Source organism: Branchiostoma floridae, chromosome 18, assembly GCF_000003815.2.
Source record: "Branchiostoma floridae strain S238N-H82 chromosome 18, Bfl_VNyyK, whole genome shotgun sequence".
In the NCBI taxonomy this organism is placed as follows: Eukaryota; Metazoa; Chordata; class Leptocardii; order Amphioxiformes; family Branchiostomatidae; genus Branchiostoma; species Branchiostoma floridae.
The window spans coordinates 8,205,551-8,232,910 of record NC_049996.1 but is presented as its reverse complement, the minus strand read 5'-3'; the positions used below and the strand labels follow the sequence as shown (position 1 = coordinate 8,232,910).

At 40.5% G+C, this 27,360-nt stretch overlaps 2 protein-coding genes across 5 annotated transcripts; one reads left to right on the top strand and one right to left on the bottom strand.

Annotated features, from left to right (window-relative positions):
* LOC118405733 (macrophage mannose receptor 1-like) lies at positions 1–13,568 on the top strand. The gene is made up of 12 exons (XM_035805429.1): positions 1–57; positions 3,714–3,795; positions 5,310–5,390; positions 5,706–5,752; positions 6,142–6,202; positions 6,450–6,836; positions 6,981–7,394; positions 7,524–7,919; positions 8,290–8,383; positions 8,961–9,193; positions 9,727–9,863; positions 10,330–13,568. Exons 2-12 carry the CDS (start codon positions 3,735–3,737, stop codon positions 10,345–10,347), a joined length of 1,929 nt encoding a protein of 642 aa, XP_035661322.1. The 5' UTR covers positions 1–57; positions 3,714–3,734; the 3' UTR covers positions 10,348–13,568.
* Positions 13,339–26,316, bottom strand: LOC118405734 (epsilon-sarcoglycan-like). Of its 4 annotated transcripts, none has more exons than XM_035805431.1 (12): positions 26,091–26,316; positions 22,436–22,561; positions 21,947–22,095; positions 21,439–21,511; positions 20,728–20,926; positions 19,911–20,000; positions 18,588–18,790; positions 17,631–17,790; positions 17,094–17,279; positions 15,606–15,689; positions 14,840–15,004; positions 13,339–14,132 (listed from the first exon to the last, which is right to left on the bottom strand). In XM_035805431.1, exons 1-11 carry the CDS (start codon positions 26,119–26,121, stop codon positions 14,878–14,880), a joined length of 1,428 nt encoding a protein of 475 aa, XP_035661324.1. In that variant the 5' UTR covers positions 26,122–26,316; the 3' UTR covers positions 13,339–14,132; positions 14,840–14,877. The 4 variants fall into 4 exon arrangements, with proteins under 4 accessions (XP_035661324.1, XP_035661323.1, XP_035661325.1 ...); XM_035805430.1 differs by having other exon boundaries at positions 14,884–15,004; positions 26,091–26,315; XM_035805432.1 differs by lacking the exon at positions 15,606–15,689 and having other exon boundaries at positions 14,884–15,004.
* Between the last annotated feature and the right edge of the window lie 1,044 nt (positions 26,317–27,360).

Here is a 27,360-nt window from a genome sequence, read left to right as displayed (position 1 = left end):
CGGAAGCGGCTCTGTACCAAGACAGGACCGTGCGGTGTTCATTGCCACAGAAAGCAGGTAGGGACTTTTCCTTAGCTAAAACTTGTTCATCTTCCAGAGAGTTGTCTTCCGTTACTACAAATATAGTTACCAAGTTACGTTTCCGTCAGATAGCTATTATATTGTAAAATATAGACCATTGATATTGTTCCCGCCACAAGGAGCCGCCCCTCACCTGCACGGGAAGTATAGAACATATAGTACAATCAATCAATCGTTCATTTGCATCATAAGTTATAGTACAAGTAGGGCTGGATACATGTCCAAATGTAGCTCTTAGAATATACTGTATAAATCTCGCTCGTGCACAGCTTTAGCAGCCCCGCTGCCCAATTCTTAAAATTCTTAAAACGTGTCTAAAATCGTCAAATGTTGGACACCACCATAGTGGGCTCTGGGCCGCCTGGCCTCTGTGGCCACAAAAATCGCCCGGGGAAAGTCACTGCTTTGTGAAGAGCTAGGCTTCGGTGACCTGCAAGCATAGGCTATAGCCATAGACCGACCCGAAAAACTTGCAGCGGAGGCCGCAGACATGTCAAGACACACCGAAAATGTCCTTTTCGAGCTCGAACACTAGCTTGGGTACCATCCGATTTCTACCGGGGCTCTTTACACTCACTACCCTAAAAAGTTGCAAGGAGCCCCTGTAGAAATCGGATGGCACCTGCGCAACCTACGCAAACACTAGGCCGCAGGCTCAATTCTTCATATTTACCTTTGCCAGAATGGCTAAGGTTATGTTTTGGGCTTGTGAGTCTGTGTGTGTGTCTGTGTGTGTGTCTGTCTGTTAACAGCATAACTCGAGAAGCCTTGGATGTATCCCGATAATATTTGGTAGGTGGGTAGGGGTCGGGAAAACGAAGGTCAAGTTCGATAATGGGCCCCTAGCGGCTTGCTAAGGTACTGCAGCAGAACATCAATTTTTGATATCTCGTGTTCTGGACATGCTGTGATCATGATTTTTGAGTGGTAGATAGCCCTCAAAGCAGAGAGTAAGTGCTGTGAGTTTGGCCCCCCTAGCGGCTTTTTTGGAACTGCAGGCGCCGGTTTCCTTTCAAACTTTGGATGAGAATAACTCTACAACGTGTTGACGGATCGTCATGATTTTTGGTATGTAGATAGAATGAGTGATGACTTACATAATGGTATACTTATTATGCAAATCAGCAGCTAATTTGCATAATTAATGAGGAAACATTATAAATCCACTACATTCCATGATAGGACTTTCAAACTTGTCACATATGTAGCTGGGAAGGAGAGAAATGTCGACAGATATCAATTATGCAAATGATGGCCTCATTTGCATAATTAATGAGAAAATATGAACATGTTGACGGATCATCATGTTTTTTTGTATGTAGGTAGCGTAAGTGAAGACCTACATAATGAGATAACAATTATGCAAATCAACAGCTAATTTGCATAATTAATGAGTATATCTTATAAATTCACTACATCCCATGATAGGGCTTTAAAACTTGTCACATATGTAGCTGAGAAAGAGAGAAATGTCAATACATATTTATCATGCAAATGATGATCTCATTTGCATAATTAACGAGAAAATATTAACGTGTTGACGGATCGTCATGATTTTCGGCATGTAGATAGCCTAAATGAAGACTTATATAATGTGATACTTATTATGCAAGTTAACAGCTAATTTGCATAATTGATTAGGAAAAGTTCATAAATCCACTGCATTCCATTATAGTACTTTCATCAAAGTTGTCACATATGTAACTGAGAAAGAGGGAAGAGAGTAAGAGGTGTATTTAAAGACTTTGAAAGAGAATAAGTCAAGAATGGATCAAAGGATCATCATGATTTTTGGTATGCTGATAGCTTAAGTAATGCTTGATACAATTTGATATCAATTGGTTGTAAATTGGGATCTAATTTGCATAATAAATGCCGAAATTTTGTAAACCAACTCCAAGCATTTAATTATAAAGAAAATGAAATGAGTAACGCATTTGTCTAAAGACATCATTCTACATAACAAACCTGGTTTATTTGGCAAAGGTATGTGGCTAAATTTTTCATATTGACGACTGTGTAGGTAGTTGAATCAGATGGTAATCTTTGCCACTCGAGCTCCTATATTTTCAATCGGGCTTTTTCGATTTGGAGTACTTTAAATGTAAATAGTGGTGAGACTGACTATCTTTTATTGTGGGAAAGCTGCGACAGGACCGTGCGGTGGCTAGTTATGCCACAGACAGGTAGGAACTTTGCCAAGTCAAGCTTTCAGAAAGTTGCCATCCGTGGCCGTGACTGTTTATCAAGTCGCTTGTCCGTTTTAAGCTTTGCCGTTTCGTGCACAAAGATTTAAGCTAAGGGCACAACCCGCCGTACGTGCAATTTGGCAAGAGCAGGGAGGGATTACGTCAACGAACGGCACAAAAAAGTTTTGCCTACGCACGTAAAGTTCTACGGCGTGTCTGCGTGCTCCAAAATTACCTACAAGATCGTACGGAGGCGGTACTTAAGATACGGCTTACGGATCGTATACAGCACGTATATGCACGTACGGCGGGTTGCGCCCTCAGCTTTAGGGAAGTCCGGGCCATTGATTTGTTCGCGGCAAGAACCAGCACGGCGCGTGCTGTACGCGTGCCAGTCGTTTGGGATATTACATTGTATATAGAGGGCCCGGGTCCCCTGAGAAAATTGTAGGAAGCCCACACAGAGCCGCGCAGGTTTAGAAATCTCCGTCCCTTTAATTTTATAAAGCTGCAAATGTCTTAAGTCGTCAGATTTCTGCCCACATATGTATCGTGTGGCGTAGCGGCATAGTGTTCGAGGGACGAATGGTCCCGGGTGCGAATCTTGTCATGTCACCAGATCTTGTTCCACAACCCTGCTCATTCCACCCATGTGTAAAATTGGTTGGGGAGGTAAGAGGCGGTGGAAGTAATTAGGTGGAAGGAGCTGCGCCTTACAATACAGACTGCCTCTGTGACACAGACTGCCCCTATGACCTCAAATAAGGCTGGGCTACTTTTACCTGCTGTCTGTCCTTTGTATGTGGTACTGTTGAAATAAGTTACTAACTTGAGTGCAGTGCCACATTGTCCTCGTCTATCTTTAAAAGCAAACAGAAAATATTCATTGAATTGTGACGCAAGGGATTTTTCGACCAATTCGATCATATATAGAAGCCGCTTAATTGCACACCCTATTTGCCAGTGAATTTCGTGCAATTATCCGGCTGGTGCAATAATGCGGAATTATCTACCTGGACCGCACCGGTTTGGGATTTTTAGGATGCCGTGCAGTTAACAGAAGTGTGCGTTAATCCGTTGTGCAATTAACTGGCTTCTACAGTAAATGAATCTGACATTTTTAGCCATCATAAATTTGCACTTGTTGTCAGTACTGCGTGAGACTCACAGATGCCTTGGGCGTGTACGTGAGGATCTCACCTAGATGTCCCGACGTGAACAAATTTGCACATATGACCGACCAAGTCCTCTGATAAAATGTTTCCCCTACTTTGGCCAATTTGTATCATTCAATTTTCAGTCAGCCAAGTGGTATTGTAAAGATATCAATGGGTCCTCCCTCGTGCCCAGTATCTTACATAAGAAATGTATCAAGTTTGGGAAGTTTTAATAGCACATTTTAGAAACCTCGAATCAAAGGTCTAACATTTATTTTTCTTCCAGGTGAACTCTTGGTTTCCGAAGATGACCTTCCACGCGTGGAGCCGAGTGGCGCTTCTCCTACTGGTTGTGGCAGGAACTGCAGGTGATAATCACACAGACATTCTCTAACAGACTAACTGACTCACTAACCGACTCACTTAGGCCGTGTTGATTTACTTATAAGGATATATTACAATTTTTATCCGTTTCCATATTAAGAAAAAAAGTACTCAACCACACTGTAAATCGTACAAAGCACAGTAAAAATTGCATTTGATTGAAAAACATATCGGAAAACTAATGTCATAGAATGGCAACGTCAACTGTAAGGTCAATGAAGAAAATGTGTTTAGTCATTTGTTAAACCTTCCTGGCCACTTAGATTTCATAATGAGGGCAACTTTTTTTGACAAACTTTTTTTTCGCACGCTCGCATTAGTTTTGGGGTTCCCAGAGGATGCCGGCCATATAATCAAATCAACATGGCCGAATAATAAAACAAATAAGCTATATTGACGTGTCAGCCTCGAGACTGCAGAGGAGACAGTGCGTTGTCTAATCTGACATGCGACCAAGACTCCATCAAGATACTACGATAATTATGAATCACTTGACTGTAAAATCTACGTCTCTAATGATGATCGTGCCTGAAGGTCTTAGTACAACCGGTTGTTCGGCCAACGGCGGGGCTTTGTTCATAAAGGACCATTGTTCTTGAGTATTCTCGGCCTCAATTCCACTGTTAGTGTGGCGTCAGGTGGAATCACGAGATCTGTCTGTTGATAGGACAGAATCTAGAACAATCGTTTACAATGTTTGTCACCTACACTAAGATATGTAGTCACAAGTTTGGTGTGATCTCCGAGCAGGTGTACAATTGAAGTAGTGTGGAAGTAGAAGTAGGTATTTAGGTTTAATGTCAAAGTCAGATGTACTGTGTCGGATATTTCATGCATTTTTGGTAAAATGGTACACCCCCCCCCACTACGACACAGGTGTGCACTAGAGTATTGTCACCTAAGTGACAGGTAAAAGTGGAAATATTCCTTTGAAGAAGTCAAATTAGTTTTTAAAACCTTTAAAGTAAGGAATAACTATCAACACTAGGGGTGGGTACCTGTACAGCGGGCCGGTACAAAACTTTTTTTGGGACCGGTCCAAGAAAGGGCCTGAAAAAGTCAGTTGACTGGATGTCAGACCGATTTAAAAATGAGCTTATCATATCGGCAGTTGCTCACACGTTTGGGGGTTTACCGGTCAAAGAAAATATCAAGAGCAAAGTAGAGAAGAGTTAATTGTCTTTTCTACCAAGCTTCTGCAGTTAATCTTACAGAGGCAGTTACGCTTTGCTCACATGAAGATAGGAGTGGGAGTCGGATGCTCCACAACACAGATTCCTTTGAGGCGAAATGGTCCACTGTGTTGAGTACTGCCCATTCGCAAGGTTTTCACAGATAATCAGATCCAGGGTCAGGTTCGGACCTGGACCTAATCTTCTTGATGTGAACCGGACCAGGTGTACCTACATTTGATGTATCTGTGCCCATCCCCAAATAACACCCTTACAATGATTTTCATTCATTTGTTTGATGGTCTTTACTTCATCTATTATTCCAGTCCTGGAGTCGTTTGCCGCTCTTGAGAAAAGGGACCTGTCCATCGCAGAGAAGGTTGACTCCTTTGTCGAACGACTGGAAGGTAGAATTTCTAATTATAGTGTTGATGTTACCTGAGTCATACTATCAGATAGCTGAGTTAAGTTATGGTAGTCTTTGCAAGGGCATATATATTAGATGTCATTGATCTTTGTAACCAGTGCAACTAGCATACATCTGTATAAAACAACTTGCACGACTGAAAATAGACTGATATGATGGGCTAAGTAAGACTTAGGAGCTCTTCTGATGAAGGCTCCTTACTAATAGTAAGATGTATCATGAATAGTTTCAGGAGTACAGCTGTCAATGATGATATCGAAAACTTTAAGATCTTTTTTGAAATTTGATTTTACAGAATTGATCGATGGTCAGGTTGGTCGAGATAATGACGAGATGGAAAAGGTAATAATGTCATCCTGGTGATTCGGACATACGGCAAGGGTGTGGCTTGGTAGGGTAATGTCCAAGGGTACATTTTGGTATTGGGTGGGCCAACTGCTCTCTCTTGGCAGCCAGGGGCTGAATTTCAAGGAGCTTGCTTACAACAGGCAGGGCTATTTCGTAAGGGTCTGGAGCGAGCTATCTTTCGGCTCTACTCAGGTGACCTCAATACGACTGTCGCAAGTGTCTGGGGCGAACTGCTATTTGGCGCCATTCAGGTGACCACAATATGACAGTAATTGCCCCAAGTGCGGCCATAGGACTGTAGAAGACCTCCGCTTTAATTTCAGTATGACTTTGTATTACAGAAAGTATAATCTATGTGTCTTGTTCTTGACTTTGTCCACCAGAATGGCGAGCTGACCGAAGAATTTGGTGGCGAATCCTGGCTTCCCCAAACACGACAAGCTGGTGAGTATACCTTTTATCAATGCCCGAATATCAAATCATACCCTGGGTGCCAGACAGGATCGGGCAGCTAGCGAGTTTATTCGGGGCACAAGGCATTCAGCCCGCCGATCTCATATTTAGCGCTCCGGGGAGTTTAAGCCCGAAGGAGATTTTGCTGAAAAGGGCAGCGAAACCTCCTTAATATGAAGGTGCCATCATTTTGCAAGTCGGGAACAGAACCTATCTCTGTCATCTTTATTCCCCTCAGGTTGCTCTAGTGGCTACCAGATGCATAACGGCATCTGCTATAAGGCCTTTAGCACCCCCAAGAGCTTTCGTGACGCGTCTTCAACGTGTGCAGCTGACGGTGGGACACTCGCTATGCCAAAGGACGCTAGTACTAACGCCTTCCTGCTCACCCTGAAAAATGCCGTGCATCGGCCTGGCTGGTTCTGGTTCGGCCTAGTGGATCATCATCGGGAGGGAGGATGGGAGTGGATAGACGGCACGCCCCTCGGGAGCTACAGGTCATGGGGCCCGGGAGAACCGAACAACGCTGGCGATGAGGACTGCGCCGAGTTCTTCCCAACTTCATGGAACGATGCTCCGTGCTCTCGGACTGACAGGAAATTTATCTGTCAGATGATACCTGCAGGTGTGCTTATTAGTATTCTTGTTTGTCCTTTTCTTGACCGTGTGTTCAACTATTCTGCAAAAGCTAATATTATTCACATCAAAGCTACCAATGCTTATAGACGGTATAAATTTCAAACGATTATTCTGATTCGTTCTTGAACAGGTTGCCCAGCCGGGTATGTTTACCATCAACCTAGTCATCTGTGCTACAAGGCCTTCAACGACAAGAAAACCTACAGCGCCGCAGCTGCGACCTGTTCTGCAGCCGGGGGAACCCTTGCCATGCCCCGCGACACCACCACCAACAAGTTCCTCATCTACCTTAAGAATGCCGTCGACAACACCGCTTGGTTCCGCTTCGGGCTGACTGATCACCGTCAGGAGGGAGGCTGGATGTGGCAGGATAACGTTGCACTGGGAAGGTTCAGGGCATGGGGTCCAGGAGAACCCAACAACTCAGGTAACGAGGACTGTGCCGAGTACTTCCCTGGGAGTCACCCGACCAAAAAGAACACCTGGAATGACGGACCATGTACTAACGCCGAAAGGAAGTTCATCTGTCAAGTCATACCAACAGGTGAGGTACAGCTCATGTATTGACATTTGCTGTTTCCATTTTGAAATCTTGAGGAATCTTGAACCTTATGTCTGTTTTCTTAACATTTCTCCCATTGACATGAACACTTTTCTACATGGTTCATTTCAGGCTGTCCCTCGGGCTTCAGTCAGCATGGACCCAACTGCTACAAGGCGTATAACGAGAAGAAGTCGTACGATGCTGCTGCCGCGGCATGTCGGGTTGCGGGCGGGAGTCTGGCCATGCCACGCGACCAGGCCACCCACCAGTTCCTGATCACCCTGAAGAATCAGGTCGACAAGGCTGCATGGTTCTGGCTGGGCTTTGACGACCGGAGCCAGGAAGGAGGATGGCGGTATGCCGACGGGACCCGCCTGGGAAGCTTCCAGCCCTGGAAACCCGGGGAACCAAACCAGGCCGGAGGGAACGAAGACTGTGGTATGATCTGGTCAGACCCACTTAACAAGTGGAACGACCAAGGGTGTGATACTCAACAGAACTTCATCTGCCAAACATCTCTCCAACGTAAGCTTTCCTCAGATAAATCTGTAAAAGCCAGTTTAATACAGACTGGTTTATTACTTGCTCAATGGATTACTGTATACTTCTGTTAACTGCACAGAATCCCCAAATTCCAAGTTGGTGCTATTTCCAGCTGAATAACGAAATATGGCAAATGGGGTATGCAATCAAACGGCTTCTGTTGTATTGGGTCAAATAACAATTGATGTTGCAGTGCACTGACTCAGTCATTAGCTTGTTAGATCTCAAATGTTTTTTCTAAAACTTTGTTCAGCTATTGTGCTATTACTAGGTAATGTACTATTTACATGCAGTTAGCCTCCATGCACACATTTGAAATTCATTATCATATAATCATTCATATTTCTAATAGTAACTGACTCTTGTGGAGGAAATCTTCCTGGTTCTTCCGGTGTATTCATCTCTCCCGGCTACCCACAAACTTACAGCGACAACCAGAAATGCAGGTCAGATGACATGTGATGCATGTATGACATACTTATTGCTGCATTATACATGTAGTTTTATTCTCTTTCCTACAAAGGACTACTCTATCTTAAATGTTACACTTTGATATTCATTCAACTAGATCCAGCTCTGTGAGTTAGAAATGCCTAAACTATCCATCCTCTCATATCATGTCTGCAGTCTGTTTATTTCAAGCATCATTTGTCTGCATTCGTATAGTGCTGGCCAGCACTCAGCCAATCAGATCAATGTTAGAGAGAGTTTGCCAGCCCTCATCCAATCAGATCACTGTTGGAGAGAGCTTGCCAGCCAATCAGATCATCTCCTGACCATAAGCGGCGATGTAATTGGTCAGAAACTTTCCCTCCCAGAGCAACAGGAGGGGGATCTGATTGGCTGATGACAGACCAGCATTAACGCAGCGGGAAGGACGGAACATAGGCCAGGGTGGTTGTCAATGACAACAGACATTGGGCCTGGCAATGTCAGGATGTAATTATTGTGATCATATGTGGTCTACATTTTAATGAAAAACTAAATGTGACGTATTTATATAATGTCCATTTGTACTGTCAGGTGGTTCATCAGTGCCCCACCAGGACAAGTCGTGCGCCTCAGCTTTCTGGACTTTGACCTGGAGAACAACTTTGACCACGTCACCGTTCTAGATGGATGCAACAACAAGCAGCTGGGAAAGTTCACCGGCACAACCCGTCCTGGTGCGGTCACCAGCTCGGGCAGGACCATGGAGGTTGTCTTCACCACGGATCACTCTAAGAAAGAGCGTGGGTTCAAGGCTCGGTATTACGGTAAGGCCCTTTTCACTTGATCTCGCTGCGCTCTCACTGCAATCAGACTATCATCAATAACTTGTTTTACAGAAGATCTCAACATATACATTCCATGCAAGAGTTAATTACTTCTTAGTCAATTGTCCAAATATGGGTTAGATAAAATTGACTAGGCTCAAATAATGACTTTTTTGATGGAGTATGACAATCTATCAAAACGCAGTTCGGGAGTTTGGACGGGTTTGAATTTCACTTGCAGAGTAAATGAAGAAAGCAAAGTCCAACAAGGCCCTCAGAGATGGCAGACTTCACCTCTTTAAACACTACTCTGCAAAAGTGGGTCAAAAACATGCACGAAAGCGAAGAAGGCAATCCGAAATGGTTAACTTTGCTCCTTTACCCCTAATTGCTTGCAAAACTAGGTCAGAAACAGACAGGCAGATCAAAAACATACTATATTTCACTCTCCTTGGAGTAAAACAAATATCCTAGCACCCATAATTGATTTTACAGCAATTGTTTGTACTAATCTTCTGACTACAATATTCTAGCTGTGGCAGGTTCCGGAAAGAGGGAGGTGTCTGACCCACAGGAGCGGGAGCTAGGGGAAGCTAACGGGGAGGAAATGTTGGAGGAGGTCCTGGGGATGCTGGAGAATGACATCAGTGCCAAGGAAGAGGACTTGGAGGTATGATGCATATGCAAAAATTGTTGTATATTATAAGACAATTGAGTATGTTATACAGTGAAATACAGTATGTAGTTAACAAAAAAGCTCTTCTCCTTATACAAATAGATGCACTGACTAGTTTCTTCTAGAGTGGTGCAATCAAAGACAAAACATTGTCAACTATGATAGGTTACTATAATGTTCATGTATGCATACCCTCCTTGGTCAGACACACCCACACACAGTCAGACAGATGCACAGATCACACATAGACACTGTGAGTCACACACACACACACACACGCACGCATGCACGCACACACACACACAGTCGCACACACATGTAGTGACACAGGTGCAGTCACACACACTGACACGAACATGGTTACACAAAAAATTGTCATGGTGTCAAGAATTACAAATTTGACAAGGTTGAATATGTTTTGGGCAACAATTCCCAAGTTGCGTGTTTTGTTCCCTTGTAGTATGGCCTGGAAGAGTAACATCTATACACGGCCGTCTGCTGTTCCAGCTTAACCAGTGGTGAATATGCAGCATCAAGTGACTATATCCTTATAACCAGCAGATATTGAGAGGAGAGGTGTGATAAGTTTTCCTGTATGTTAGACAGGCTTGGGGCGGTCAGAAAACGTTACACTTTTCCTCCCAATATCTGCTGTAGTATTCATGATTACAAAGCTTTTAGGAAGAATAACCTATGGTGAATAGATTGTGAAAGCCTGTTTAACCCTCTCGGCACTGGCTAACTTCTTTCAGGTATTCCAGTATACTGGTTTTAAATTCAAGGCTTAATGATGTTAACAAGTACATGTCATTTTATTTCTTGCAGCTCTCATCATTCACCAAATTGTCACTATTTTTGTTCAATTCACTAATAAATGGGAGAAAACTGCAGTCAGAAACTCACTCCTAAGTCCTAGAAACAGGACACAAATGCAATCTTGAAGCTTTCTGGTTGGTAGATTCTGTAAATGGTTCTATTTGACACTGTTTAGTTTGCCTTTCCCACCGAAATTCTAGCTGAGAGGGTTAAATGTAGTGTAGCTTTTCAGTGCTAATGTTTTCAAGACAAATATAACATACTATAAGTGTTGTTGCTAATTTAAAAGCCGAATACTTACTAGAATTTCAGTGCTTATATAAGATTAAATAAAATTCCTAGAGCTTGTTGTAGAATATGGCTACTTAATAAGCTCTAGTTAATATAGACAAATATGTTAACTGTAGAGCCTTGTAGAGCCATGCACGCCTTAGAACTGTACAGCTTCATTGCTTAGGTTGGAAAATGTAATTCCCACAGCTGGATTCTTGTTTGCAATGATCAGTGCTTTTATAGAAAAATATAACACATATAGAGCTTTATTGTTAAAAGTACGTGCCATGATAAAATTAACATATGGAAACGTTAACTAGTTTGCATGTCATCTAAAACACAGTAACCAAAACGCAGCACTTTGGATTTTTGCAGGGACTTACGTTGTGTGTTTAGATTTTAGGGCTGGAATATATAGATTCAAGGCAGTTTAAGTAAGTTTAACCTTGCTTTCAAGTAAGCATTATACCTGCAGTGTACTCTGGAAATAATTCTGCAACAGGGCATTAGGGAAGAAACAGAGGTGTAATTATCAACTCTATAGTTTAATAAGGCCATGTTGATTTGATTATTGGATGACACCCTCTGGCAACCCCAAAACTGATGCGAGTGTGCGAATAAAAAAAAGTTTGTCCCAAAAACGTTACCTTCATCATGAAACCTAAGTGGTCAGAAAGGTTGAACAATTGACTAAATACAGAGTGTGATATACCAAATTATAGATTCATCATTTTTCTTCTGCCACATCTTTTGACCTTGGAATCAACTTTGCCATTCAAGAAGATTAGTATCCGTCTTCCAATATCTTTTTTCAATCTACTGCATGCATTAATTTTCTCATTTTGGAGCTGCTCTGTACAATTCAGGCAGTATGGTGGAAAACCTGCTCTGTACGATTTACAGTATGGTGAAAAGCTTTTGTTTCTGGAAACGCAGAAAATTGATGTGTACACGGATGTATTTCATATAATCAAGCCAACTTTGGCCTGACAGTGAATGCTTTAAAGATCCGTACGGCTATGTCAAGATCATGAAAAACATTGAAGGCAAACAAAAAGATCAAGATTGAACCAGTCATTTCCAATGGAAATGCCCCTTCTGCGCCAGGAAGTCTGAAAACATGATATTACAGAGAAGAAATGCCTGTCAACATTATCAGACACATTTGAATACTATTTTGTGGAATTGAAGAATCCAACCTTTCCATCCAGAATAGGAAATCATTACAGTTCAGAGATCACCAGAAACTGTAATTGCCTTGGCTTACTAATGATTCTCGTGAAAAGTTATCACTGTTTATATGCATTATCTATATTCCTTCTGACACTTACATGTCATTTCCACATGGTTGCAGCAAGGAGGTTAACCTCCTTGGTTGCAGAAACCAACAGTAAATACATGCTGATTAAGAAGGAAGACATTGTCAAGTAAAATTGAACCTTCCTTGGCGTTTGGAATGCAGATATATGAAAAACAACGTTAGCTCACTAATGTAAGCCGATTAACACCATTCTTGTGTAACATTCATGACAAGTAATAAAGCCACAGCTTCACTGAAAATGTATGTTTTTGTCCTCATTACTTTCAAAGTGGAAATAATTTAAGTTGCTTAGTAATATGCAAACTAATATTTCTCTCATATGTTATATGGAAACACTCAGAGAGCAAAGGTTAAATAAATGCTCTAACTTCCAACAAAAGGATATTATTTGTATGCCCCCCCCCCCAAAAAAAAAACATGCCGCGGACATTGAAGCGTGCTGCCAAGGGTATTTCACAATCCACAAATACCTGGTATGAAAAAATAACACACAATATGATGCATAATGGCACATGACAGGTAAATACAGAGAAGCTGTCCTTAAGATACCTTTACCTGAGTTTACCTTTACTTCAAACTAGAAAAGAACACCTTACTCCCTGAGGAACTTATTTGTTATGGCTTGAAGAAATCAACCCCACACCCCTTTTTCAGCTATGTAAACCTCTGCCCAGAGTGTATCAATCTGCTTGCTCAACTGTCTCCTTCCTTAAAATCAGTCCAGAATTCTAGCTAAAGCCCCGGTCACACACATACACATGTAGTACAGTGTACCTATGATTATACCTTTCCCGTGCATTGCAGGTAAATCTTAAGTAAAATCAGCCATCACAGAGCGTAAGACGATGTTTAAAATATTTCCTGCGTTGTATGATTTTTCACTTATACCTGAACACATTTTTGCTTGGAACACATTGGCTGGAACCTCAGGTGATACGGAAAGTAACGGCGTGCACCGTGTTATATTCTATTGTACTTGTGAATACTTTCGCTAATTCAGACCATTGGATATCTAATCTAAAAAGAACAGACAAGAATACAGGTAGTTATTGCAATTGCAATCTTAATATGAGAATACATATCAAAATACACATGTGAGGAATATAAAAGTCATGTTAGTTCTAAAATACAAATACCGATACAAGAGACTAGCTATCATTTGGCACTTTTGACTACATTACAAGGCAGTTGAGAACGTGCATTTTCTGCACAGACTTGGCATCCAAGGAATTTATCATATCATACATGATTTGTTAGAGCAAAAGCACTGTTATGCTTGTTACGTATTTAAACAAAATCATGATACAGACAGTGCATATAGCTCCTGGCTTTGTAGTTGCAACAACAGTGTAATAATATAGCTGTGTCTTCTTCTTGCTATGTGATTGGGGAGTATTGCAAAATATGCCGGACTGGTTATAAAAATAGCTGACTTATACTGTTCATAGTCATAAATATCGTATGGGTATGGGATATATTGTATGCCTAGCACTACGCACCAGTAGTCTTGGACAATGTGTTCAAACCCCTAAAATAGTTGATGTGTTTTTAACCAAGCACAATCATAATATTCCTTATCCAAGGAACACTGTGCTACATAATAAGCAGTGTATTTCTGCTTTGAGTAGATGATTTTGATACCAGGTTTGGTCATACATGCCTTATAACCTGGATCTCTCAGTTGTTTTTCAGAGTTGCAACAGCTGTTAAATTGTAGTTTTGCCAGACATGTGTGTTACAAGATATGGCTTAGTTTGTACTTTATGTAGCTGGGATTTGAACCAGTGTCCATGGGTCTAGGCTGTGAACTCTCGAACCACAGGCCTTCCGCGATCACCTGGTTGATTGCGACCCTGGAAACAATATCATACAGAAAATTAATTCTATTACTTGTAAATAAAAGACCTATTTCATATTCAATCAATCAACATAATGAAGCAAAAAAAACTATCTTGAAGAATAATACCTTCCACTCAAATGTACAAGAAACCAAAGTATGGTTGTGAGTGACACCGTTTAGTTGGTATCAACAAAGAGAAAGCAACTTCAGGAATTCAAAACCTTCAGCTTCTTTAAAAATTCTGTTAAACTGTCAGTTGTTACAAACAAAAGCAAATGAAATAGTTAATAGACAAACACCATTCTAAACAAAATCTTAGAATTTTTGTTTGCATGATTAACAAAATTATGTGGCTTTGCATATTTTGCAATCAGGAACTTTTGCCATTTCTTCTTTAAAACAGGCTTGTCTCCAATTTAACCATCTTCTCAAGATTGAATTATCTTTAATTGCTTGAGAGGCTGTGTTGTTGATTTTCATAAATTGTTAAACATGCATTTTACAACGATACATTTCACGTCAGAAAGTTCAGATATTCTTACGTCCCAACAAGCAACTTTTTGCCCCATAACAGAAGTACGGGTCCTGGTGACAGCCCTGCTTTTAAAGCACATTTCCAATGTCCTTACAAAAGAGTACAGGTAGAAACAAGTTCAAAAGAGAAAACCACTGCAAGACAGCACAGGAGATTGTGAAGCCATGTTGGAGTGTGATACCTACTCGATACGTCACATGGGGCGCTAAACCAACTAAACCAATCACACCTGGATCTGCTCTCCGCTACGCATGAAGGGTGGCGGACGGCGCTGGAGCGACGGGGAGGCGTTACTCGAGCCTCCTGGTTGGCTCACGTTACCCCGGGAGTTGTCGCGTGGAGGAGAGTTTCTACAGAAATGGAAGACAAAACAAAAGTTAGTTAATGTCATATCTTATTGCAAAGATTTGATAGAATTAGGATACCATGTAGACCAATTGAAAAGAAAATAATTATGACAAAGACACTCTGATTAGAAATTGCCTATAAAAACAGCTAGTATCTTCTTATCAGACCTTGTATTACTGTAATGGTTGAATAAGACCAAAAGTACTCTAAAATACATTCAACTTTTCTCTGCTCTATTCTCCTATACTACACAGCAACACAAAAAAGTGATTTCAAGTTTACTACTACCTGTCACTCTGTAAAAGATATAGCAAAGTAGACTACAAGCTGAAGTAACCATTAATAACACATGTAACAAACCAGCATCAGTCACAGGCTGCAGCAACCAATGATAACATGTGTACCAAACCAGCATCAGTCCAACACTGCAGCAACCAATGATAACACATGTACCATGTCAGTCCCAGGCAGAATCGACCAATGATATCACATGTACATTTTTGTACCATGTCAGTCCCAGGCTACGGTGACCAATGATAACACCTGTACCATGTCAGTACCAGGCTGAATGTACCACGTGAGTCCCAAGCAAGCGTTACTCACATAAAGCTGGACTCTTCTTGGTTAGGGAAGTCTGGCGGGAGGCGGTATGGCGGTGGAGCGCGAGGGGTCTCGTCAGCTGGCTCTCTGCAGGGTAGCATAAGTGCACACACAAGGCAAAGCTTCAGCCACAGTCTCTTAAACACATGCCAACAATGTTAGCATGAAAGCTCATCTGTGTTGGTATAATCCATATTGGAGTTTTTAACTGTCAGCCAACACAACAAATTGCTCACCTTGAATTTGCCAGGCATCTGCAATTCTTTACTTGAGTCGTGTGCCCCTAGGTCACGTGCTCAGAGTAATTGAATCACCAATCCTAACAAAGGTCAACGGATGTGCAACCAAAAATTTGAGGTGAGCACTTTGTAGTGTTGACTTACACTTAAAAACTTCAATACATGCCAACAATGTTACAGTACATGCCAGCCGTTTAACTGTTCACACTTTTCTGAAACATGCAATGCTAGATATTGATGAACAATACCTTCAGTGAACACCAAGTATGAATGATATTGTCAATTTGTTTTTCAACAGGAGCATAAAATTTGTTTGCGACATGGAGGTTTGCAAAAAACCAAGATGACCAGATATCTGTAGTCATCTGCACAAACTTTCCAATGGTTGGATACTAGTTATAACTAGGAAATAAAAGTGGTAGTCAGGTCCATTTTCTTTATCAAGTTTATGCTTATCTTTTCTGGCTGTGTGTCCAAAACAAATCATAAATGAGCGATAAATTTGTCTCAGTTCACAAATATATTTCAATTATAGTAGAATACAAGTATATGAACCGCAAGCTGAAAAGAACCAAACATTATGTTGTTCAAACATGCATTGACACAGGCAAGAGCAACACTGTTGGTTGTCATTTTCAAAAGAAGCTTCAAGTTGCAATAAATTGCTGTTAGCTGAGGCAGCTATTTATGCCTTACATACATTGTATGTATGAGACTACAATACAAGAACAGTATACATTTTTAGTCAAAAGAGTTGTTCGATAGAAGTACAATGTATATCCATCCAATCACTGTCAGAAATCAGTAAGTGTACAGTTTTTTCCTCGTCAATGATTAATTATATTCATGTACATTATGGGGAAACAACAACTTGCATGTATCTTTAACTGTTGATCAAAGCTGTAAATTAGCTTCATATAAAACAATTTATCATTGGTCTTGTCAAGTGATAGTCCGCTTTGAATTCTATGATATCAATTATTAAATGTACTTTCTAGGGGACGGGTCAGTATACATGTTCATTGTTCAGGAATTCAATAATGTAGAAAACATAAGATTTTAATGCCTTAGTGGACGGTAATACTTCATATTATTGTCTGCTAGACAAAGCCTTTTCAAAGATCCTGTACTGTCCTCAATACGTAATACGTAAATGTGCCAAGACAGCAAAAAAATATGTATGAGATCCAAACTAGTAAACAATTTGAAAACATGAGTGTAATTCTTCCCCAGTATAAATACATGTACATACTGTGGAGCCCTGGTGAGTGGGGTTCCCTCGTCACCCCTGTGAGGACTGGCAGCATTAAACATGGGGAGGGTGGAGCGCGGCTTGATGTCCCGTTTCTGAGACAGGTCACGCAGCTCCTTACTGGCCTCACGGATAGAGGCGTGGTGGGTCAGCTGGATGGCTGGGGTCGCCTGGTCACGCTTCTGACTGCAGGGGAAGAAGTGCAGCAAGTCAATAATACTGTGAGTCTTGGTTAGGTAACTTTGTGTAATACAAATTCTATGATGTTTGTTTGAAGTAAATATTTGTTTTCCTGAAAACAAAACAGCTTCAGAAAGGGCCATACACTTATTCAGTGTATGGCATTTTTATATTGTAATATTTTGTGGCCTGATGCATCTCTAAACAAGGATATTACTTTTTGAAAAAAGGACCAATCATAGATCTGGACTATGAAAACAAGTCCTGGAGTGGGAGCTCAGGATTCACTGTCATATTAGATTCTCTATACATGTACTTCAAGATTAAAAGTATCAGAAGAAAATCCCGTCTACTTACACTCCCTGCCTCCGTCCACACATGATGTAGGTGAGTAGCAGGAGCAGCACGATGAGGATGATGCAGGGGATGATGATGATGAGGATGAAGTACAAGGTGAAGTCTCTTCCTGTGTCCGTGAGCTCACGGGGTACGTATACTCCACCCATCACTCCTGCTCCTGCAACACACAGAGAAAAACAACTTCAGCACAGGACCTTAACATGCCTTACTCACGGGATACGCACACCCCACCCATCACACCTGCTCCTGCAACACACAGAGAAAAACAACTTCAGCATAGGATCTGAATCAGGTACTAGTAGTATTTCAAATGAAAAGTTAATGCCCACCTCTGCACTACATTCCAGCGTGCTGTATTGTAAAATGTTATTCAGTTCAGCACAGCTGCTAATGATGAGGTGTTGGTCACAGCATAGATAAAAAAACACTTGCTTGGCTAGGAAGTAAACACAAACCGTCTTCACATGCTTTTCCTTACTTGTATGGCGTATGTATGTATGTATGTATGTATGTATGTATGTATGTATGTATGTATCTATGTAGTACATTAAAAAACTACATCATGTACATGTATCTGTAAACTCATTTACTGTACATTGTAACCGTTTATGTCGTTTGCTGTAAATCGTGCAGTTAGTGGGGTTATCCCTTTAAAACAGCCTCCAGCTTGTTGGGCAGTCCTGTTTTTTTTATATACCTGAATAAATCAGATCAAAACATGACTGTCTTACTCAGGTAAGCAGAGTATGCAATAGCATGAACATTCCTCTGTGTCAGCTGTAAACACAGCTATTTTCTACAACCCAGGAACCAACAAATAAGATAGGAGCAGCCAAAACTGAAAGAAATGAAATGCTTCCTGAAGAGCATTCATTACCTGGTGCAACAAGAGTGGCTGAAGCTGGAAAAAAAAAGATTTTTGAAGAACAATTCATATACAATGTAGATAATTACCTGGTGCAAGAGGTGCAGGTGTGGCCGTTTCTTCAGGTTCAAACAGTTTGAACATGCACCAGTTCATGTCAAAGTTACGAATGCTGCTGTCGATAGAAACGACCGGCCGGATTCCCGGGTTGAGCTCGCAGACGGCGACCTGTCCTGCTGCCTGCTGTAGCTGGGCCGAGTACCCACGTTCTGATCCAACGTGAATGTACACCCTAGAAAAAAGAAAATCATGCAAGAAAATGAGAAACAGACCATCAAGGACTGTATATAAGCTGGATCCATTTAGTTCATGGCTTATATCATAGTATGATACATATATGTATTGGGAAGGAATTTAGTGGCAATTTTTGTGATCAGCAACAAGACTTCTCTTTACTCATTTCTTACATTCTCCATGACACAAACATGCAGACATCACAGACTTTTGGGACTCAAACCTGGGCTGGACACAGCTCAAACTCAGGACTCAAACTCAAGGGACAAAGGAAAAACACAGCGCAAACTCAGGACTCAAGGGACGGAGGAAAAACACAGGAGAGACCTGGGACTGGCAGAGGACATTCTTTCACATGACATTGGACACAGACATGAGTCTATTTCAGCGTGCTTCAATCGGTGGCGTTGACAGGCAACCGTAGGGTCAGTACATCTAAGACTTCGTCTCCAAGACTCTGTTCTAAGATATGACCTTTCCCTACCTGCATGCCTGCACTATACCGAGCACACAGACTCAAACTTACAGGGGGGACGATTAACGTATGTTGTTAGAAGTGATTGTGGTGCTCTGAGGATATGACATGTACATCTATACGGTATAAGTTGTATCTGTCATCGTATCTGTATCTCATTCCACCATACAAGTCTGTATGGCACATTCGTGGTACCGTATCATGAAGCATGCAGCATTTCTTAAAGGTGACAGCTGTAAGATTCAGGAGATCCTAACCTTTTCTTCTGGTAAACTTAAAGAGATCCAAATTGAATGATGCCAGAACAATTCAACCAGATAAAATCATTTCATGTCTATGATATTCAATTTTGATCCCAATGCTAACAAACAATTTTTTCAAGCCTAGAATTTTTGTCTTTCAAGAAGTCAAACAGAAATGTACACATCATATGATTGTAACAATCACAAATTGCAAGAGATTTTTAAAAAATCAAATTATGTCAAAAGTGAAGAGTATGAAAAGCAAAGGAACGACAGCATAGTTTTTTCTCTCCAATATCTTACACATGTCACCTTCAGTAATCATTGTAAACTAGTGCAGTGGAGGCATTGATGCGGGTTAGGTACATGGAGAGTACATGGTAATGTCTGATGGCACCCACCACCCAGGGAAACTGCAATGTGCAGGAGCGTTTCTGATCAGCTCCATTGACCTCCTGTAGAAATATCTACCACTACACGAGGGCCAATTGCTAGCAGGGGAGGGGGGAAGAGTTAGAGCAAAATTACGCAAAGAAAAAAAACATCAGAGCAACTTAAGGTTCACGATAAGCAAATTAAAGCCAAGAGCATGTAGTCTAAATCTAAGCTATGTACCACTCATAGTCTGTCAGATTTCACAAGGATCTAAAGTATTACATTACGATTGAACTAAAACTACAGACAATTATTGTATTGTAAACAGCCTGTGATAAGATCATGTGACACTTCTTACTACCTTTTAAATATCTCAAGTAAAGCTTTCCTCCTTTAGCAGAAAACTTTCATCATTATTGCTATGCCATACATTCCACAAAAATTGTAAGGAATTCATTTTGACAAACAAAAGAGTTGAATTTCATTTAGAACCCTGACCCTGAATTGTTTATTTCATTGAAAGATGAAGCAGATGTTTCTTTATGTCCGTTCATGTGACGAAGAAGTGGAAGATGTCAATGTTCTGGTCAGTCACAGAAAGCATCCTTATCATATGTCAATATCAGCATGGGTGGATGTATCTGTAGCCAAACTGTTATATGGCAAAAATCACACATTTTCTATATTCCAGTTATCAACTGTGAGTTCTGATATGATGTTCCAACAGCGGCTAGTATTGTTAGCCATTGATAGTGTCAGTAAATCCAAGCCAGACACTTTCAGCATTAAATCACCACACAGCAAAGGAAATCAATGATAAACGAGAAAACATGTGGTACGCACCCTTCATATAACTCTGGAAGGGGGAGGGGGTTACGGTGCCCCATGTCCAGAGCAGATACCACCTTAGTGATGTAGAGATCCCCTCGGTTCTGTTGCCACACCCGCCGCACATCTCGGAGGAATCGCGTCCGTGTGTCGCCGTGGAAAAACTCCTCCACGTTCTTGTTTTCCACCATGAACTGGACCTGGAAGGGAAGGGCTGAGGAAGGGAAATATAACCAAATGGCAAAGTTGAAGTTAACAAATGATTTATTGCACAACTATATTTATTGCATTGGTACAATGTATGGCAATGTATTGATAACAAAACTTACAGTCTAGTACTACACAATATACATAATATCATAACAATGTCAGTTACTAAAATACTAGTGGACTATATCAAGTGAAATCTACGGAAATCAATCAAGGGAACTACATGTATTACATACATCAGATTGAGTATTTCTATGCTATTTTACGGCATTACATTAGTCAAGTATCATTTAGGAGTGGAACAATTTCTTTTTCTGCATGGTGTTAACAAATGACCACAACTATAAAAATGATGCCCAAATAAATGAAATGGCAAAACAGTTATCATACAAAAACCTATGGAATAATTTTGGTATGCTATACAACTTTACCATGACATTAAAACTGCAACTTCTTACATACTGAACCTTATTGGTCCTAAGACACACTTTTCATAAGCTAATGAAATACACTCACGATCATTGTCCTCTACATTTATGGTCAAAGTGGTGATGTTTGTCTCAAATGTATTCTTGTTGAAGGCAACAATCTGAAAAACAAACAAAGAAAACTTCCTGCAAATTGAGAACCTTTTGCCGTAACTTCAATGCCAAATCTTGTATTTTTCCTCTGCTATTTCTGTACATATTCTCAAAGCCAAAACCAGCCAGCCAAAGTTGTGGTAGCTTCGATTTCGTTGTTGAATCAATATATACAGGGGTGGTGGGCAGAAGACAGAACCAATGTTTACGGTATAATTACTTTGTGGTTGAGAGGTAACATTAAAAACTACACACATGAAATCAATATTTTGCAATATGCAGTATTTCAGTAAGACAAAAAGGCAAATACATTTCTTCTATGTCTTCACAATTTGCAGTACTTCAGTAAAACAAACACAGATTCTATGTTCTATGTCTTCACAATTTGCAGTACTTTAGTAAGACAAAGTCATTTCTTCTATGTCCATCCTTGTTTCCTGTACCTCAATATTGACAGGACCCAGGTCCTCCTTGGTGGGTGTGCCATACATGTATCCGTCTGTCGTGCTGTTCCTCTGGATAAAGTGGAGCCAGTCGGGCAGGCCGGGATGTCCCTTCAGGGTGGGAGTGTACACAATGGGGTCCACTGCACCTGGAGAGGGCAAGGTTCATTACAGTCTAAGGGAGACCTCTTGTGATTAAAGGTAGTACTGCAGCAAAAAATCTGCAAAATTTGCATTCAACTACGTACTGTATAATTGCATGCAATGGAACGAGTCTACAAGGGTAACTCAGTAATTACAGAGAAGAAATGTAACAATAAAAAGAGCTTGGTTTCTGCTACTACCTAAACATGTAGGAGTTCTAGCTATTTTTGTTCTGCATCAGACTTGAGACCTTCAAATATATATTCTATAAATCTTACATGAATTTACACAGTACACACTAAACTAGTAAGGACCCTGCAGTGCACATAGGATATAGGACCTTACCAGTGTTGTCAGGCTTGAGTATGGCAGTGTAAGTCTCCCTATCCAGGCGGTACATGAAGTTTAACCCCACTCGTGCGGGATATGTGTTCCCCAGGGCATCAGGAACCAGAAACACCAGCAACAATCCTGCAGAAAAGTAGAGCATCCACATTGCAGTATATCAAACACTTCTGTTCAAACCCTTGTAATGTTGGAACTTTTCTGTTGAACAAGTGAAGAAGGAAAGCAGCACAGACTGTATAGTGCCACTTTATACTTGACTAAGGGGAGAATTATTCAGAATAATTGAATACAACAGCTACAAACGTACACAACCATATGGTAAAATGAGACATTTATTCATGTATTATTGATTGCTTTTGCTTTGTTCTCATTTCCTATGTCTACTCTGTCATGTTTTAGTTCCTCTCATTTCTGTTAAAAACTCACTGAAGCATTTGAGGTACGGGTAATACGAGGAACACTTCTGCAAATTCACACTTTGGGGGATACAGTGTAATCTAAAGCCAACTGGTTTATAACAAGGTGAGTTCTATTCTATAATTGTTATCTTTCATCTTACTTTTCGATGTAGGTCTAAAAATTGAGTCATGAAAATATACAATTTGATGACTAAAAACTAAATGGGGAAATGTTTGCAGGGATTTCCAGTGGTTGAAACAAGCGGGTAGGCAGGTAACCAGTTTTCACAGTGGTTCTAGGTTCCAGTGAAGACATCATTGGAAAAAAACAGGAGCATAAAACCACCAAGAACATTTCACTTTTAGAGTATTTTACTATTCAGATGTCATTAAGGTTACGACCATGCCATGTCAATTATAACTCTGTCAATCAGCCATTAGATTACTTAGTACCATTTTCTAATCAAAGTCTGTTTTGTATAGACATGTATGTTTTCAGTTTACTGTGACTTGGTAGTCATGAATGTTAAGTATGTCCAGCCCTGCTTATGTTAGAAATCCCCCATCCAGCTGTATTAATAACAGTTCAGGAATTCAAAACACACTTTTATGGACTGTTGTTTAGTCGACCCCAGGTCAAAAGCGTCATGGTCACCTCTAGGTAGTGGAACAGCAGCCAAACAAAATGAAGAGTTCAAGTCCACAACATGATTCCAGTTGTGTTAGTACAAGTAAACTAGGACTACCCCATTCTTAATTTATGAATAAAGGTAACCAGGAAGTGTGTGAGCAGGAAATCTAATAAAAACCATTCTAATCTATTTCCTAACATTATATAGCTATAAAGATACTGAGGCAACACAGTGTGCTTGAACACAAATAATTTAATTCCTCTTGTAGCATTTTGTAGTTATGAAATCATAACATCTTCATATGCTGAGTAATGCAACAGTAGGTTCGACCTGAATTGGTGACATCAGGCAAAATGGGTCTGACACAAAACGGAACAGCCAATAGAGGGACCCCACAGGGGATTGTACATTTTGGGTCTCAATTTAATCAAAATTTGTCCTTTTGCCCTTTGAGTTTGAGGTCTTCATCCCTCGAGGAGGCAGTAAAAGTAGCCCCACGTTCAACACCATCCTTCCTTTTACAAATAAAATCTTGAAAAGTCATCAATATGCATGTACATGTACATGCCTGCGAGATGCTGTAACTGCATTTATACAAAAAGCTTTTTCAAATTCCATGAATTAACAATCAGTCTGGCACTTGAGTCTGGTCATGGTGTGAAAAGCCGGTTTCTGCACTGTCAGATTATTACCGTACAAACACAGAAGTCTCCCAACCTTACAGAGAACATCTGTCTACACAACTAGGGAAACCAGGAACAGCAAAACTCCAGGACATTTGGAACTGCTCCAGTTTGAAATTCAATTATTCATCAACGCCAATCAAGTTAACGGGGGCTGGCTGTCCTGAAATTAGGTAACCAAGAGCGATGAGTCATACCGGCGCCGGGTGACTCCTATAACCGGGGTGACGGCAGCCTGGCTGAATTCTAATGGACCTGTTTAGATGACGTCCTACGTTATCGACTGGTGATCATCACTACATGTGTGGGACTCACACAGGAATGCACGGGGTGGGGCTACTGGCTGGTTAAAAGGTAGGCAACAAAATAACCACTCGTATTTACAACTCTGATCCTTTATGTAGAGTTATGATAAATATTGAAGAAGCATTTTCATTGAGAAAAATTGTTATAAAGGCATGGGCATGTAGTATTAAAGATACAAAATGTATCTTTTACAATAATGCGGTCTATCAAGATTCATGCCATATTCTTTTTACCATATTCTTTATATATGACTATGAGTATGGCCTGAGTCACAACTTAAGATAGATATTGTTGTGGGTAATCATTTCTTGAAGGTACATGATATAACATCTGGTAGGGAATGGTGGATATGGGAAATGGGTAGGTTCTCAGTTTTTGTACAATTGTGTGCTTTTATGGATCTAAAATTGTGAATTGTATTGTGTCCGACGATTATTAATATGTTTTATTTTTGTCAAGAACAATGAAGAATAAAATTGCCTGGTTACACTAGAGTTGCAGGTAATAACAACATTTGGGGTGGGATGTTTTCAAAGAAATCATTTTTAATGTACATGTATCTGATGATTTCAATCTCATAGCTTAGTACATGTATAAGTTAGATTTTACATGAAAGGACAGCTACATTTGATAATATGGCTCACAGCTTGTTGAAATCTTTTAGAAAGCAGTTATTTCAATATTTTGCATACTAGCACTACTGTACAATTATTTTGTTACTTTCACTGTGCAGGAAATTGAAGCATGATACTAGCAATTTGCTCCCCAAATCTTTATGTTGCAATACTCAGGTATCAAAATTAGATCCTCAAAATTATACTAAATACATTTTATACACAGAAACTGTAATGGTAACATGTTACCATTACAATTTCTGGGTATAAAATGTATTTAGTATAATTTAGTATAATTTAATATGCAAAAATTGAAACATTTTCTATTGTGATTGGCATGGAATCTAAGCACATGTTACTAACATGTGCTTAGATTCCATGTTACTAAAATGTGCTTAGATTCCATGCCAATCACAATAAAAATTTTTTTTTTCAATTTTTGCACATTAAATTTCATCAAAAGCTGGAACCTCCTTGGTAACAGTTGAAGTTGTTGTTGTTGTGGTTTAACGTCTATAATTTCGATAGACGTAGTGTCTTGTTGTTGGAAAATTTGCTTCCTTGTTGGACTGTCTAGATGTCTTCTCAAATGTCTTGGAAAAAAGACTTTCTCTCGTAAACTGGGAATATATGACACATTGGCAATGCATTTACGTCTTCTAATTCTGAAGAAAGTTCTCTTTTCAAGACTAGAAAAGGCCCTATTTTATCTGAAACCCCCTTGCGTTCCTCAGAGTTTAGGGCTATCAAAATTTTATGTCCCTTCGCGGCGCCCCGAACCTAACAAAATAACGGTACCCGAATGTACCGTTATAAATCTATTAGCTACTTTCTCCCTCAAACTTCCTCAGGAAACGATGACTCATACACTCAACATAATCAATACACAGATGAATATTGTATACTGTGAAATCTACAGATCTCAGGGTTAGGATTTATGGAGGTTCAAGTCTGGCCCGCGTCCCTACTAATGAGAAACTATGCGGAGAATGTCTAGCTGAGATTCTGAACTTTCTTACCCGACAGGACGGCAAACCCGCTTTTCAACATCTTAGCGTCGTTTTCTCTCCTCTTCGCGTGACTCGGCAACGCTGTGGCACCTGATCAATGGATCGTGTTTGCCTTTTTCCGTTGGATACGCTCGTACGGCTGCAAAAATTGGAGAAAATTTAATCGTCTGCAACTCAATTTTCCAGACGGCGAAGAAAAACAAATATGGCGGAATCTGTCCCAAAATGCATTGCTTGATAATGGTTGATACCATGTTGAAGTACGAAGGGGGAGGGGCAGGATCACATTTTCCAGAAAATCAGTTTGATGGATCAACAGCGACGACTAGCGACGGTCGAACAGAATGTATCGCCAAGCCTTTTATATGCAATGCTGACTATGGACGCATATGTGAGGATATGTTTCTTTGTATCTCAATATCTTGGAAAAGAAGACTTTCTTTTGTATTGTCTTGGATTCAGCGCTTTGCGGTTTCAGGCAGTCTGTAAACTGGACGCATTTTATCAGCAAATGCACCAACAGACGAGAACGTTAGGGTTTCTTTTTTTCAAATCTTCAATAAACTTCATGCGTCATGCTTTCTTTATCTTTCCATTTCCATTTCCATTTATATGATTGATTGATTTTCCTTCCACCCCCTGCAGTGGAATCCATTTCGTAGCAACTCTTGATTGTCGCTCTTTTACAAGTGCACAATATGTGATGCGCTTCAGCAAAACTGAGACTTTTAAAGCGTCAATGCAAACGTAAATCGCGTAGAATTTGTCTACTGATCGATGTGCTCTTGCGTAAGATGTCAGTCACATCATATTCTTCTGATTTGTGTATTTAGTACGAACTTATAACATCCCATCTTTTCTTACGTGACAATTACCATCAAAAGAATCTTACTGTTGACACGAAGCGACACATGATTTCCTCAAGTCACGCCCCCGTCATCCTACTGTTGATCCCAACGCCTCCATGGCTCAACGCCAAGTGTAAAATTACCGCTTACACACGCATTGACGTAATATTGAACTGAACGGGGCAGTTGCTACATTTTCCTCCAAGCGATGTGTTTATGTATTGCATATCCATATATGTCTGCGTCCGATTGCACCTGCTTGCCCCTTTCTGCCCTGTCATATCCATCATACCAGGCTAATATGGCACCACAAAGCCAGCAACTTTGCGCCTTGAGGGCGTTCCTCTAAGGCTCAAGGTCTGTCAAGTTCAGACCCTTGCGACACCATTTCGTGGCATATCATTCCCAAAATCAATTACAAAGGTGATATA

Coding starts and splice junctions, on each gene's coding strand:
- LOC118405733 (XM_035805429.1), top strand. CDS start 3,735: ATGACCTTCCACGCGTGGAGCCGAGTGGCGCTTCTCCTACTGGTTGTG. Junction 5,753..6,141: donor ATAATGACGAGATGGAAAAG/GTAATAATGTCA, acceptor TTTGTCCACCAG/AATGGCGAGCTGACCGAAGA. Junction 7,920..8,289: donor CTGCCAAACATCTCTCCAAC/GTAAGCTTTCCT, acceptor TATTTCTAATAG/TAACTGACTCTTGTGGAGGA.
- LOC118405734 (XM_035805430.1), bottom strand. CDS start 26,121: ATGTTGAAAAGCGGGTTTGCCGTCCTGTCGG. Junction 22,562..26,090: donor CGGGTTTGCCGTCCTGTCGG/GTAAGAAAGTTC, acceptor ACTTTTCTGCAG/GATTGTTGCTGGTGTTTCTG. Junction 17,280..17,630: donor TGTGGACGGAGGCAGGGAGT/GTAAGTAGACGG, acceptor CTTCCCCTGCAG/TCAGAAGCGTGACCAGGCGA.